Genomic DNA, 13,047 nt, shown 5'->3' with positions numbered 1-13,047 from the left:
TGAGACATTTTTTTTTGATTGCTATATACTCAATGTCTACAGCAGTGTCGACAGCATAGTACTTGCTCAATAAATATTTGTGGACTAAATGGATTTATTTCCCTTGACTTGCCTTTATATAAGTCTGTGTTAAATTACTGCAATGATTTAAGATTAGAATTTTAATAACCATGCACTCATAAAGGAAAACGTGTCTAGTGCCTCATTCCACTTTAGGTTGAGGGAGAGGATGGAGATTGAGACTGGAGGAAGCATGGCCAGTTGTACTGAGGAGTACGTATCTAAATCCTTCAGCATAGTATTGTGTATTTTCTGGTTGTACTAAGAGAAAGATCAAAAAAGTAAATCAAGAAAATAAAACTCCACTAGAAGCATGTCCGATTATCTTTGTTTACCCATTCCCTATTTTATTCATCTTATGTCGTGATAAGAGCCTCAGTCGAATTCTGCGTGTATGGATTTGTCATAAACAAATTATTTGACCCTTGACACTCACCTGTAAAATAGACACTCTGACTTCCTATCCTTTGAGGAGTGTGGTGAAAATCAAATAGGGGGAAATGTGAGGGAGATCTTTGAAAAAGATACCAAGATATGATCCGTAATACTAATTTATTTATTTATTTATTTATTTATTTATTTTTTAAAGATTTTATTTATTTATTTGTCAGAGAGAGAGAGAGGGAGAGGGAGCAAGCAAAGGCAGACAGAATGGCAGGCAGAGGCAGAGGGAGAAGCAGGCTCCCCGATGAGCAAGGAGCCCGATGTGGGACTCGATCCCAGGACGCTGGGATCATGACCTGAGCCGAAGGCAGCTGCTTAGCCAACTGAGCCACCCAGGCGTCCCTATTTATTTATTTTAATGATCTTATTTATTTATTTGTGAGAGAGGATGAGAGAGAGCATGAGAGGAGAGAGAGATAAGCGGGAGAAGCAGACTCCCCACCGAGCAAGGAGTCCGATGCGGGACTCGATCCCAGGACTCCAGGATCACGACCCGAGCCGAAGGCAGTCGCCCAACCAACTGAGCCAACTGAGCCACCCAGGCGCCCCCGTAATACTAATTTAAAACCTCACCATCAATCTGCCCAGACCTCAGCCAGGAGGCGGTGCGGACTGCGCAGGCGCGCTCCGCCAGCCCCGCCCAGCTGTGTTCAGCCCCCGCGCCCGGTGCCTGGCGCCCAGCGCGCGCACGCCGCTCGGCGTCCTCGCTCCCGGGGCGTCGCCCCGCGTGCGGTGGAGTCACCGAGGCCGCCCACAGCACCGGAAGTGACCCTGGCTGGTTTGCCTTCAAATTCTCGGCGAGCTGAAGAAGCATTGGGGGCTGGTGACGGTTGGACACCGTCGTGCTGGGGTCGTGAGCACGGAGCAGAGTGTTTGGGGTTGGGTAGTGCCGGCCCTGCCTTCTAGCAGCCCTGAGCCACGCTCGGCCCTTCCCCTCCGCCTGGCGGTGGGTGGTTTCCCAGGGAGCCTGGCAGCCACAGGTGAGTGTCTACTCTCCCCGTGCTCCGGCGATCCCCGACCCCAGTGGCCAGCTCGGCGAGGGACTCGCGGCCAGCAATGAGAGCTCTCTGCCCATCCTGCCATGAGACTACCCTTGCTTGCGCCGAGGCCTCAGGTCCTCAGGTTGTCGCTGACACCGTGGCTCAGGTGACGGGTCCCCTTCCTGAGGATCCTCTCCAGCCTGGGACTTTTGGGGGTTCCTGGCGATCCCTTTTCTAGGCTTGTGTCATTAGAGAAGTCTCTGTTCGGAAAAACATGTTTATCTTTATTTCTTCGCTTTTTTGAGAGGTTCTCTCCCGAATTCGTCCACGCCCCCGCCCCATACCCTCACCCCTGAAAAACCTCGAAAGCCTTGAAATGGGATGCAGCTTCTCTTCTTACATTTTGTTAGGTAGGTGTGATATTGTTGAGGATGTTCTTTACTCTGGCGCCGGGCGTCCTCTGGGAGGCTTTTGGCCCTTTTGCTTTCGAGTTCGTACCTTTTAAAAATATGTATTCCCTCCAGACCTTTGTTTCATATCGTGTAGTATATGGAGACGAAGCTAGAGATAAACGTGGATCCCTAAGTGCCTTACAGTGGATAGTCTCAGCCCTTATTTAATCAAAAATAAATTTCTCTTTTAATTGCGAAGTGCCATTTTATATCAGTTACTAAATTCCAACAGCACAATTTTGCATACTTCTCTCTTGAAAGCATCCATTTATGTATTCCTCTTTGAAATCAGACCTTTAGTTCCTGCTGAAAACATTCCTAGTGTTTTAGAATCTTTGCCACAATGATAGAACACCACGGTGTCAAGAAAGATTCTTGTAAAGTTCACAGGACTAAATGTCTCAATGTGCAGCCCTATTGTCTTTTCCAAATGAGATAATTTTTTGTAATCAGTGAGTTCTCACACAGGAATAGCAGCAGAACTCTTGTATTTTGTATTATTGTTAATATTACTGTATATGCCTTAAAAAAAAAAGGCAGTGCTGACCAATTTCCAACATTCCTAGATTGTGGAAAGCTATGTAAATCTTCTCTATGGCATTGGTTATTCAAGAAGCTTTTTCGTTTTACAGGTTCTGTACTTGGTATATTATACAATGATTCTGCCTCTTACTGAAACTGAAGTCACTCTTCTGACAAGTACAAGAATTAGGAAATCTTGTGAAACGTACTATACTAACAACATTGTTGAACTTCTGTTTACAGCAAGGTTTAGGTTTTTCTTTTTAGCTATATGATTGGTTAAAAAGATAGTGTATCAAATCAATGTGGTCAGTGTTGATAATATGCTAAATAGATTTTGCTTGTAGTGTTTATTGATATGGCTTGAAAATGGCTTTTAAATTATATTTTAATTGTTACATTCACTGATTTATTTTGTTTATATAAATATAAACAGAAAGTTTACTAAATACATATATATATATATATATATATCCTTTTTTTCCTGAGCAGACACTCTTTTAACTTTCTCATGCTTCTTGAGTATTTATTATACAGTGATTATAAAAGTAAGAAGAATGTATGCCATGCTATAATTGATCATGGGTCACTCATTTATTGTATGTATTTATAATCATTAGCTACTGACTGTAACTTAGCATTATGATTGTTTTCATATTCCAGAGATGAACATTCTGAACATTGCTTAATACTGTATTGTCACTTTTAAAGTTACTTGATTTACAGAAATGCCTTCAAGAAAATGTATGATTGAGGTTCATGTGTTTCTGTTTTAGGACATCAGCTTTACAGATAACTTTTTTTTTTTTTTTAAGATTTTATTTATCTCTGTGATAGAGATAGTCAGCGAGAGAGGGAACACAAGCAGGGGGAGTGGGAGAGGGAGAAGCAGGCTTCCCGCTGAGCAGGGAGCCTGATACCAGGGCTTGATCCCAGCATGACCTGAGCTGAAGGCAGATGCTGAATGACTAAGCCACCCAGGTGCCTTACAGATAAATATTTTTAACATAGATGTTGATTTTTTAGCCTGTGCTTAATACTATGCTGTGCTTGTTTCCTCCTCCTAAGTGAAGAAAATATACATAGGATAGATCAAATGATGTCCCCTCTACTAAACTTCAAGGATTTAAAGGTTTAATTCTTATTTTTGTCTTCAGTACAGTTCCTTGCAACTGAGTAGGTGCTCTGTAAATACTTCTTGAATGAGTGACCTATGCACATTGCAGTAAAAATGCAGTATTAGTGGAACCCAGTCTAAAGCCTTAAAAAATTAAGTGGATATGGTATCCTTTTTAGGTGTGAAATAAGGAAGGCCCCATATTTATTATTTTGGAAGAGAGTAGGAATCTTAGAACCTCAGATGTTTGGATCTATTGCCTGTTCTTTTTCTGTCTCTTTAATCACTTCTTTTCCCTAATCCTGAAGGAGAAAAAGACACCCTAAGTCTCTGTGGAGATTCCACACCACAGCAACTATTAAGTTTGCTAGAAATTTTGTTACAATATTTTTTATTGTCTAAAAATTTTTACTCTATAACTTGAATTAAAATTTCATGTTGTACCCTACTTAATTTAAATTGATTTAATCATTAGCAAAAGTGAATACATAAGCCATGTAAGCAAAAGGTTGGTTCTGATAGGATAATGCAAAGGAAAAGCTTGCTGCGAGATAAAATAGGCATCACCTAAGGTTATTGGTCTCTTTAATAATCTCTAATCAAGAATCTGAGTTTTTGGACAATCTCACTTTTATAAGTGTTTTATTAATTGAACCAGTAGATACTCTTCACTGTTCATGGTAGTTAAAATTTGACTGTAGGTTTTTCTCCAAATATACTCATTTCTTCAGAAATTGCCAGGTATTGTGCCAGGTAGACCTCATTTCTGTACTACAGTGTAATTTTAGCAATGATAAGAATATATTCTTCAAAATTGGAGTCTTATAAATTTGCAGTGTTGCTGCTTATTTGAAAAGAAAGCTGTCTTAGAGACTTCTAGAAGAATAGGAAAATTTATTTTTGTCTCATATTTAATCAGCTAAGGGTATTTTGATACTATTTTCAGTAAACACATTGTTTCTTTGATAATCAAAAAATTTTCAGGTGACCTGGGATTGACTTTGTATTTCTTTTTGTTAGAAAATGTCAATTCATTGGATGCTAAAGAATTTTATCTGACTAGAAAGAAATATTCATAACACAGAACCTTCAAGGAAGGCCTGGAGTGAACTCTATGAGTTGTGGGACATTGAATCATGATATTTAAAAAAAAAAAAAAAAAAAAGTAGATGAAATCTGTGTATCAGCAACAACTTGATTTAGTTTTGTTTTTGTTTTTTTGTTTTTGTTTTTTTTTTTTTAGTAGGGGGATAGAAAGAAAGATCTGGTTGGAGTCAGTTAAGGAAAAGAGAAAGAGAGAGAAGACATCAGAGTCTTGTTATCCAGGTTCATCAGGATATACTGTATACTGCCAGCACCTGGCCCCACCTATACTCTTCTAACATTGTTTCCCAGATGAGGTGTCACTATAGGGCATCTAGAGCCTTAGGGCAGAAGCAGTCACAGTTCTGGTAAGGATGAGTTGAGGATGAAGGAATGTGAGAGTGCTGAGGTTCAGGAACTGGACAAAGATAAGAAGTCTTAGTAGTTCAAACAAAAACCTGTCATCATTCATTCATTCAGAGATTGACTGAATATTGACTGTGTGCCAAGCAAGGTTCTAGGTGCTAGGGGTATATCTAAGTAACAGAGAGCCATATACCCTGGCCATGGAGCTTTTATTAAGATGCAATATTATCAGTGGTCATGCATGACTCCTTGGAATCACTATGTAGGTCATGAGCCTTTTTTCTTTTGGACCTCCAGTGCTCAATCTTGAGTTACTTACAAATGTCAGTTCATAGCTGTATTGCTTCATAACCAATTATTCCAAAGCGGAGTGGCTCGAAGCCATAAACTTTTATCTCACAGTTTCTTTGGTCGGGCTGTGGGCGTGTGGTAGCTGGGTGCTCCTGATTCAGGATCTTTCACAGGCTGTAATCAAGGAATCAGGGCTGCAGTCATCTGAGGATTCAACTGAGGAAGGATCAGCTTCCAGGCTCCCTCACATGGTTATGGCAGGATTCGGCTCCTCTAGACTATTAAACGGAGGGCCTCAGTTCCTCACTGGCTGTTGGCCTGGAGCCTCCCTCAGTTCTTTGTCATGTGAGCCTCTGCACAGGGCAGCTTAGAGTGGGCCAATAAGAGGCAGTGAACGAGATGGAAGTCACAGTCCAATCTCAGAAATGACATTTCATTATTTTGATTATTCTGTTTATTACAAGCTCACATTCAAATGAAGGTGATTTCACAAGGCTATGGAAACAAGGGGGCAGAGGGTACGGAGACCCATCTTGGAAGCTGTCTCTCATTGTATATTGATAGAAGACCCTTATTTTGTAATATTTATTTTTTCTTCCTTACCCTTCATCTTCTTTCTTCACTCATATTTCTGTACCTTTATCCTCCAAAGGCACTCTAATATACTTAATATGTGTTTTTGGATTTGTATTTATCTCTGACAAAAGAGTGTTTTGTATAGCATATGTATTTTGAGTTTATAAAATGGTATTGTGGTCTAGATCTTGTTCTGTATCTAAGGTTTTTTTTTTTCACCCAACCCCGTATTTCAATGATTTGGGCATGTTGCTATTTGTAAATTTTGTTAATTGCTTCCATCTTCTACATAGTATTCCAGAGAATGCATCCAGCACATTTTCTTTTCTTTCTTTCTTCTTCTTTTTTTTTTTTAAGATTTTATTTATTTATTTGACAGGGGAGAGAGAGCATGCACAAGCAGGGGGGAACAGCAGAGGGAGAGGGAGAAGTAGACTCCCCACTGAGCAAGGAGCCCTATGCAGGGCTTGATCCCAAGACCCTAGGATCATGACTTGAGCCGAAGGCAAAAGCTCAACCAACTAAGCCACCCAAGCGCCCCTCTAGCACATTTCCTTACCCATTTCTCTAGCAGGGAAGAGGTTGATTGTCTTCAGCTCCTTGATTTCTCCAGCAGTTCTTTCATTAACATCCCAAAACAAGTCTATGAATCTGTGTGAGACTTTCTCTGGAATATTTACAGAAGAGTGGGATTGCTGGATCATAGGATATATGTATATGCAGCTTCTCTGAGGACTGCCAGGTTGCTCTTCAAAATGACTATACCAGTTTATATCAACAAGTTATATATGAGGGTTTCCTTTTTCCCAAATCCTTACCAATACTTAGTGTTATTGGAGTTACTAACTTGCTTTTAATCTAGTGAATGTATAAGAGGGACTTTGATTGCTTTCACTTGCATTCATCTGTTAATAGTATCTGCACTTTTAGCCATTTGGGTTTTCTCTTATTTGAATTGTCCTTTGTGCTGTTTACTTGTTTCTTTTTGTCCATTTTGTCCATTGAAGTCTTTTGTCCATTAGTATGAGGAATTATAAGGATGGATTTTCTAATCTTAAATTATCCTTGCATTCCTGCGTAAATCTTTTTTTTTTTTTTTAAGATTTATTCATTTATCCTAGAGAGGACAGGGGAGGGGCAGAGGGAGAGAGAGGACCCCAAGCAGACTCCCTGCTGAGCATGGAGCCCTACACTGGGCTTGACCCTATGACCCTCAGATCACGACCTGAGCTGAAACCAAGAGGTGGACGCTCAACCTGCTGAGCCACACAGGCGCCCCTCTGTGGAGAATCTTCATGATCAGAGAGAGAGTGTGTGTGCTGAAACATTGTTAGCTCTTAATGGATTTCCACATCCACATCTATAGTCCTAAGCAAAACGGGCTTTATATTGTTCATACTCAGTTTTGAAATTGAGGTGAGCCCAGCCTCCTAAAAAGAGTTGGTCAGTTTTCCCCTTGTTTTCTCAGTCAACTTTTATGTGATTAGAATTACTTTCTGCTTAGAGGGTAGGTAAAACCCACCTAGAAAAAGATCCTCTGGACCTGAAGCCTTTTAAAGGTAGAGTTCTTTCATTAAAATTCCATTTTCTAGGAAATAAGGGAAGAACAGCTTTTTAAAGGAGAAAAAATTTCGGGTGCCTGGGTGGCTCATTTGGTTAAGAGTCTGCCTTCAGCTCAGGTCATGATCTCAGAGTTTTAGGATCGAGTCCCACCTCAGGTTCCCTGCTCATCAGGGAGTCTGCTTCTCCCTCTGAGCCTCTCCCATCTCATGCTCTCTCTCTCTCTCTCATATAAATAAATAAAATCTTAAAAAAAAATAAAACAGTGATTCTTGGAACTCTGAAAAAATAAAACAAAATTTTTAAAAAATTTTATCTTTTTTTAAAATATCTTATTTATTTGACAGAGAGCATAAGCAGGGGGACCTATAGGCAGAAGGAAAGGGAGCAGCAGGCAGGGAGCCTGATGCGGGGCTTGATCCTGGGACCCTAGGGTCAAGACCTGAGCCGAAGGCAGTTGCTTAACTAACTGAGCCACCCCGTTGCCTCCAAAATTTCATTTCTTTCAACTCAGATCCATCTAGTTATTTTCTCTTTTTCATTTTGTGTTTCATTTATTTGAATGTTCTTTTTTCTTTTCCTTTATCAGTTTCACCAAGATTTGTTTCTTAATTTTTAAATGACCCATAGTTTGATTTTTTTAAAGTATTTTCCAGTGTTTTAGGGTTTTCTTTTCTTTTTTCTTTTTGTAAGATTTTGTTTGTAAATAATCTCCACACCCAACCTGGGACTTGAACTCACATCCCTGAGATCAAGAGTTGAATGCTTCACCAACTGAGCCAGCCAGGTGCCCCTTCGTTTTTATTTAAATTTGGCCTGGTCTGGGTAAAGCATCAGTGGGCTTTAGAAGGGGAAGAGTTTATTTTAGACTGAGAAGTTTAGAGGGTAGATATGCTGGGAGAACCGCCCTTGGAGCTGGACTTTGAAGCATCAGGGGGTTTGTGTGTGGGAATCAAGAACTTTACTTGAAGAAGGAGAAATGGCTTGAGCAAATAACAGATGTTGAAAGTGCAGTGTGTGTGATTGTGAGCTTCTTGAAGGAGCCCCAACTTGTATATACTTCAGAGAAACTATTTAGAGTGTATACTTTAGAGAAACTCTTTGTATACTTATTTTTAGGAGACATTTAATGTGAAAATCTTTCTTTCTTTTTTTTTAGCTTACAAGTGAGCATGAGTCTTCTTATGATTAGCGAGAATGTAAAATTGGCCCGTGAGTATGCGCTGCTGGGCAACTATGACTCTGCGATGGTGTATTATCAGGGAGTTCTTGACCAGATGAACAAGTACCTGTATTCAGTCAAAGATACCTATCTCCAGCAGAAGTGGCAACAGGTGAGAATCGTGGCTGCTGTGTGTCTTCATGGTTTAAGCACTCAGAAGAGAAGACTTGAAGAGATTGTCAGTGCCTTTTGCAGTTACACGTGAAGAGTGTATGGTTTGTTACGTGGATTTATATATGCTGTTAATTGAAATTTGATTTATTGTATTAATAATATCCATATTCACTGTCATCAGTATTGCGAGTTCTACTCAGTTATAGTTGTTGGAATGTAATAGATTTAAAAAAATAATGGTTTTGATGGTTTTTTCCTACATCACATTTTTTTACCTGGTAAAATTAGAATTTATTAAGCCATTGTTGAAACTGCAGATGATAGCTGAATGTCATGGCTACGGATTCTCTGTAGAATTTTTTTTTTTTTAAGATTTTATTTATTTATTTGTCAGAGAGAGAGAGGGAGAGAGAGCGAGCGAGCACAGGCAGACAGAGTGGCAGGCAGAAGCGGAGGAAGAAGCAAGCTCCCTGCCAAGCAAGGAGCCCGATGTGGGACTCGATCCCAGGCCACTGGGATCATGACCTGAGCTGAAGGCAGCCACTTAACCAACTGAGCCACCCAGGCGTCCCTCTGTAGAATATTCTAAAGCAGACCCTATTTGAATCCCATATGAGGAAAGTGTGGAAGTTATAAGTCCACCTGAAGATGGCATTTCTAGCAAGGTTAGGTACATCACAGAGGAAAGAAATGTTAACAGAATTTAATAGTCTTTTTGAGCGGTCTTCTTGGTACAGTGTTATCCCTCAGATTCCACTAAACTGCTTATGGATAGTATTCCATTTTTGTACTTAATTTTGGTTCTTTTTTTTTTTTGTAAGATTTTAAAAATTTATTGGAGAGTGAGCATATGCAGGGGGAGCAGCAGGCAGAGGGAGAGGGAGAAGCAGGCTTCCTGCCAAGCAAGGAGCCCAATATGGGACTTGATCCCAGGACTCTGGGATCATGACCCAACCTAAAGGCAGCGCATTTACCCAACTGAGACACCCAGGCACCCTATACTTAATTTCTTTAAAAGAGGGAAATATCCTACCTCTTTGAACTTAAACCTTTTCCCCTAAATTGCCTCTGCATATCCCTTACATTACCAGAAGAGGGAAAGTGTTTTATTTCATAAAGAGTTTTAAATTTGTCACTGAAAGACTTATGTTTTTTGGCTGGAGGCTTTTTTAAAGTAGACTCCACACCCAGCGTGGAGCCCAAGGTTGGACTGGAACTTACAACCTGAGATCAAAACCTGAACTGAGATCAAGAGTTGGACACTTAACTGAGCCAATCAGGTGCCCCTCTAGCCTGGAGATTTTTATTTTAAAAGTCTAAGCTTTTTTTTTTTTTTTTTCCTATGAGATTTATGTATTTATTTGGGGTGGGAGTGGGGCAGGAGGGAGAAGGTCAGAAGGAGAAAGAGAATCACAGCAGACTCCCTGCTGACCGCCTAGGTGGCTAATTGGAGCCAGGCGTGAGGCTTGATATCATAGGCCTGAGATCATGGTCTGAGGCAAAATCAAAAACCTGACACTCAACCAACTAAGCCACTCAAGCACCCCTATTTATTTATTTTTAGAGAGTAGAGTGTGCAGGCGAGTGGAAGGGGAAGCAGACTCCCTGCTGAGCACAGAGCTTAACACAGGGCTCAATCCCACAACCATGAGATCATAACCTGAGCCAAAACCAAGAGTGGGACACTTAACTGACTGAGCCACCCAGGCGCCCCAAAAGTCTACGCTTTTTTGGTAAAGATACTTAAGTCATTTAGTTTTAAAACCAAACATTACAAAAAAAAAAAAAAACCCAGAAAACAAAAAACCAAACATTGCCAACTTTATTTCAGTATTTTGTATATATTGTTTATAAATTGAGTCTAGAATGCTTAAAAGAAATCTTGGTTTTATGTGAATTGTGCTATTTGTCATCTGAAGCCATATTTTTCAAACTATAGGTTTCAGTCCATTAATGGGCTATGAAATTAGTGCATTCTCATCACCATTTTAAAAGTCCAATGACAGGGGGCGCTTGGGTGGCTCAATAGGTTAAAGCCTCTGCCTTTGGCTCAGGTCATAATCCCAGGATCCTGGAATCGAGCCCCCATCGGGCTCTCTGCTCACTGGGGAGCCTGCTTCCTGCTCTCTCTCTGCCTGCCTCTCCGCCTACTTGTGATCTCTCTATGTCAAATAAATAAATAAAATCTTAAGAAAAAAAAATCCAGTAACAGCATAAAAACCATCAAAGAAGCAATTTACAAAAGGATTATTTTTACCAGAATTTCCAAAAAGAAAGTTATAGCTAACTTCAGTATGTTATGCAGTTTGAGTACAAACCATATGTTAGTAATATGGTTTAATTGGTAAGAATATTTAATTCATTTTTTTCTTACAGTTGCAAATAAAAACTTAATGAACCAATCTTTTGGGGGGGGTTAAAATTCTATTTATTTATTTATTTATTTATTTGACAGAGCACAAGTAGGCAGAGTGGCAGGCAGAGGGAGAAGCAGGCTCTCCACTGAGCAAGGAGCCCGATGTAGGGCTCGATCCCAGGACTCTGGGATCATGACCCAAGCCAAGGGCAGATGCTTAAAACAACTGAGGCACCCAGGTGCTCCTTAATGAACCATCCTTAAAATTTTGACAGAATATTTTGGCACGATTTATGGGGTTGCTGATGTCAAAATGGAGGTTTCCAGCATCTCTAATAAATGGCCCTGGTTTAGTGTTGGCAGTGACTTATTGGTTATAGATATTTAAAGAGCCATATTCTCCTTTGACACCAGGTTTGGCAAGAAATAAATGTGGAAGCTAAACATGTTAAGGATATTATGAAAACCCTGGAGAGCTTTAAGCTAGACAACACTCCACTGAAAGCTGCACAGCATGAGCTCCCAGCCTCTGAGGGGGAAGTCTGGTCCTTGCCTGTGCCTGTTGAACGAAGGTGAGTGGAGACCTTTCAAGAAACATATTGGCCCAGAAAACTAATAGCGTTGGCTATATCTAGGAGAGCTGGGTGGTCGGGACACAGAACAGGAGGTTTTTTACTGAATGCCTTTTAGAACTCTTACATTGTGTATCATGTAACTATGACCCGTGTGGATAAATTAAACTTACGTGGAAATAACCCGAAAATACGCTTTTGTGAGTAGGGTTATAGAAGTAATGGAGACAACATTATCTTATGGAAGGAGCTGGGAATTGAACTATCTGGGCTCTCATTCTCTCTTTGCCACTATCCTTAGCTTTGGAAAAAAACATGTAATCTTTCTAGGCTTCAGATTTTTCTTAGGTAAAGTGAGGGAGTTTAGATTAAAACAGTAGTTCTCAAACAGGCTATCATAGAACAATGCTGTTCATCAAAATTGTTAAAATGAAAAATGTGCTTTTTTTTTTTAAGATTTTATTTATTTGACAGAGAGATATCACAAGTAGGCGGAGAGGCAGGCAGAGAGAGAGCAGGAAGCAGCTCCCCAGTGAGCAGAGAGTCCGATGCAGGTCTCGATCCCAGGACCCCAGGATCATGACCTGAGCCAAAGGCAGACACTTTACCAATTGAGCCACCCAGGTGCCCTGAAAAATGGGCTTTTTAATTCACAGGAAGAAAAGGATAAAATGTTCTCTATTTTAGGGGTTTTTCTGGCCATTTTTTCCCTTGGCTTCCTATTATCTGGAGCTGGCAAATGAACAGTGAAAGTGATACTGAAATGGTCTACACAGCCAGTCATGCTTGGTTTCCCTGCATATTTTTACTGACAAGTGTTAGATGGTTGTCACTTGTCTATTCCACTCACATAATAGATTTCCTAGTTTGTATTGTGGACCTAAACGTGGAAGTGTGTAAGAGCATTCTTAAAAAAACACTGGCAGGTTCTTTGCCCCCTAATCAGTTTGAGAACCTTGCACTAATAAGGAAGATGTTGCTCATGTGTTTTTCAGCTTCACATTGTCATTTGTAACTCTCAGGGCTTGATTGTATTTTATGATAAGTGCTGGATGTTGAGTGCTCATGTGTCCTAAGCACTGTTAGAACTATACATGTTATTTCATTTATTCACAGTTAGCCTTTCAAATAAGTCCTGTTTTCCTTATATTGCAGATAAGATAGTTTGATGTACAGTGACTTTCCCCCATTATCACAAAGCTAATAATTGGTGGAGCTAATTTGAACGCAGATATATTTGATTATAAAGCTGACATTCTCTGCCGTACCAGTTATTCTCAAACTCTAGAATACCTAAAGATCTCTTGGGGCACTTATTAAAATGTGGATTCT

The 13,047-nt window shown here is 40.2% G+C and overlaps 1 protein-coding gene across 1 annotated transcript in view; it reads left to right on the top strand.

The window, feature by feature from the left end:
- The first annotated feature begins 1,193 nt into the window (after window positions 1-1,193).
- LOC111147838 (katanin catalytic subunit A1) overlaps window positions 1,194-13,047 on the top strand; it is a 34,693-nt gene continuing 22,839 nt past the window's right edge. Inside the window, exons 1-3 of the mRNA XM_022504090.1 lie at window positions 1,194-1,484; window positions 8,611-8,785; window positions 11,558-11,715. Coding sequence (XP_022359798.1) covers window positions 8,624-8,785; window positions 11,558-11,715 — 320 coding nt within the window. The 5' untranslated portion in view covers window positions 1,194-1,484; window positions 8,611-8,623. The remainder of the gene's footprint in view (window positions 1,485-8,610; window positions 8,786-11,557; window positions 11,716-13,047) is intronic.

Source organism: Enhydra lutris, unplaced genomic scaffold, assembly GCF_002288905.1.
Source record: "Enhydra lutris kenyoni isolate GAN:26980312 unplaced genomic scaffold, ASM228890v2 scaffoldscaffold17, whole genome shotgun sequence".
NCBI classification, from domain to species: domain Eukaryota; kingdom Metazoa; phylum Chordata; class Mammalia; order Carnivora; family Mustelidae; genus Enhydra; species Enhydra lutris.
The sequence above is the reverse complement of the archived record's forward strand: the minus strand, read 5'-3'. Positions and strand labels throughout refer to the sequence as shown.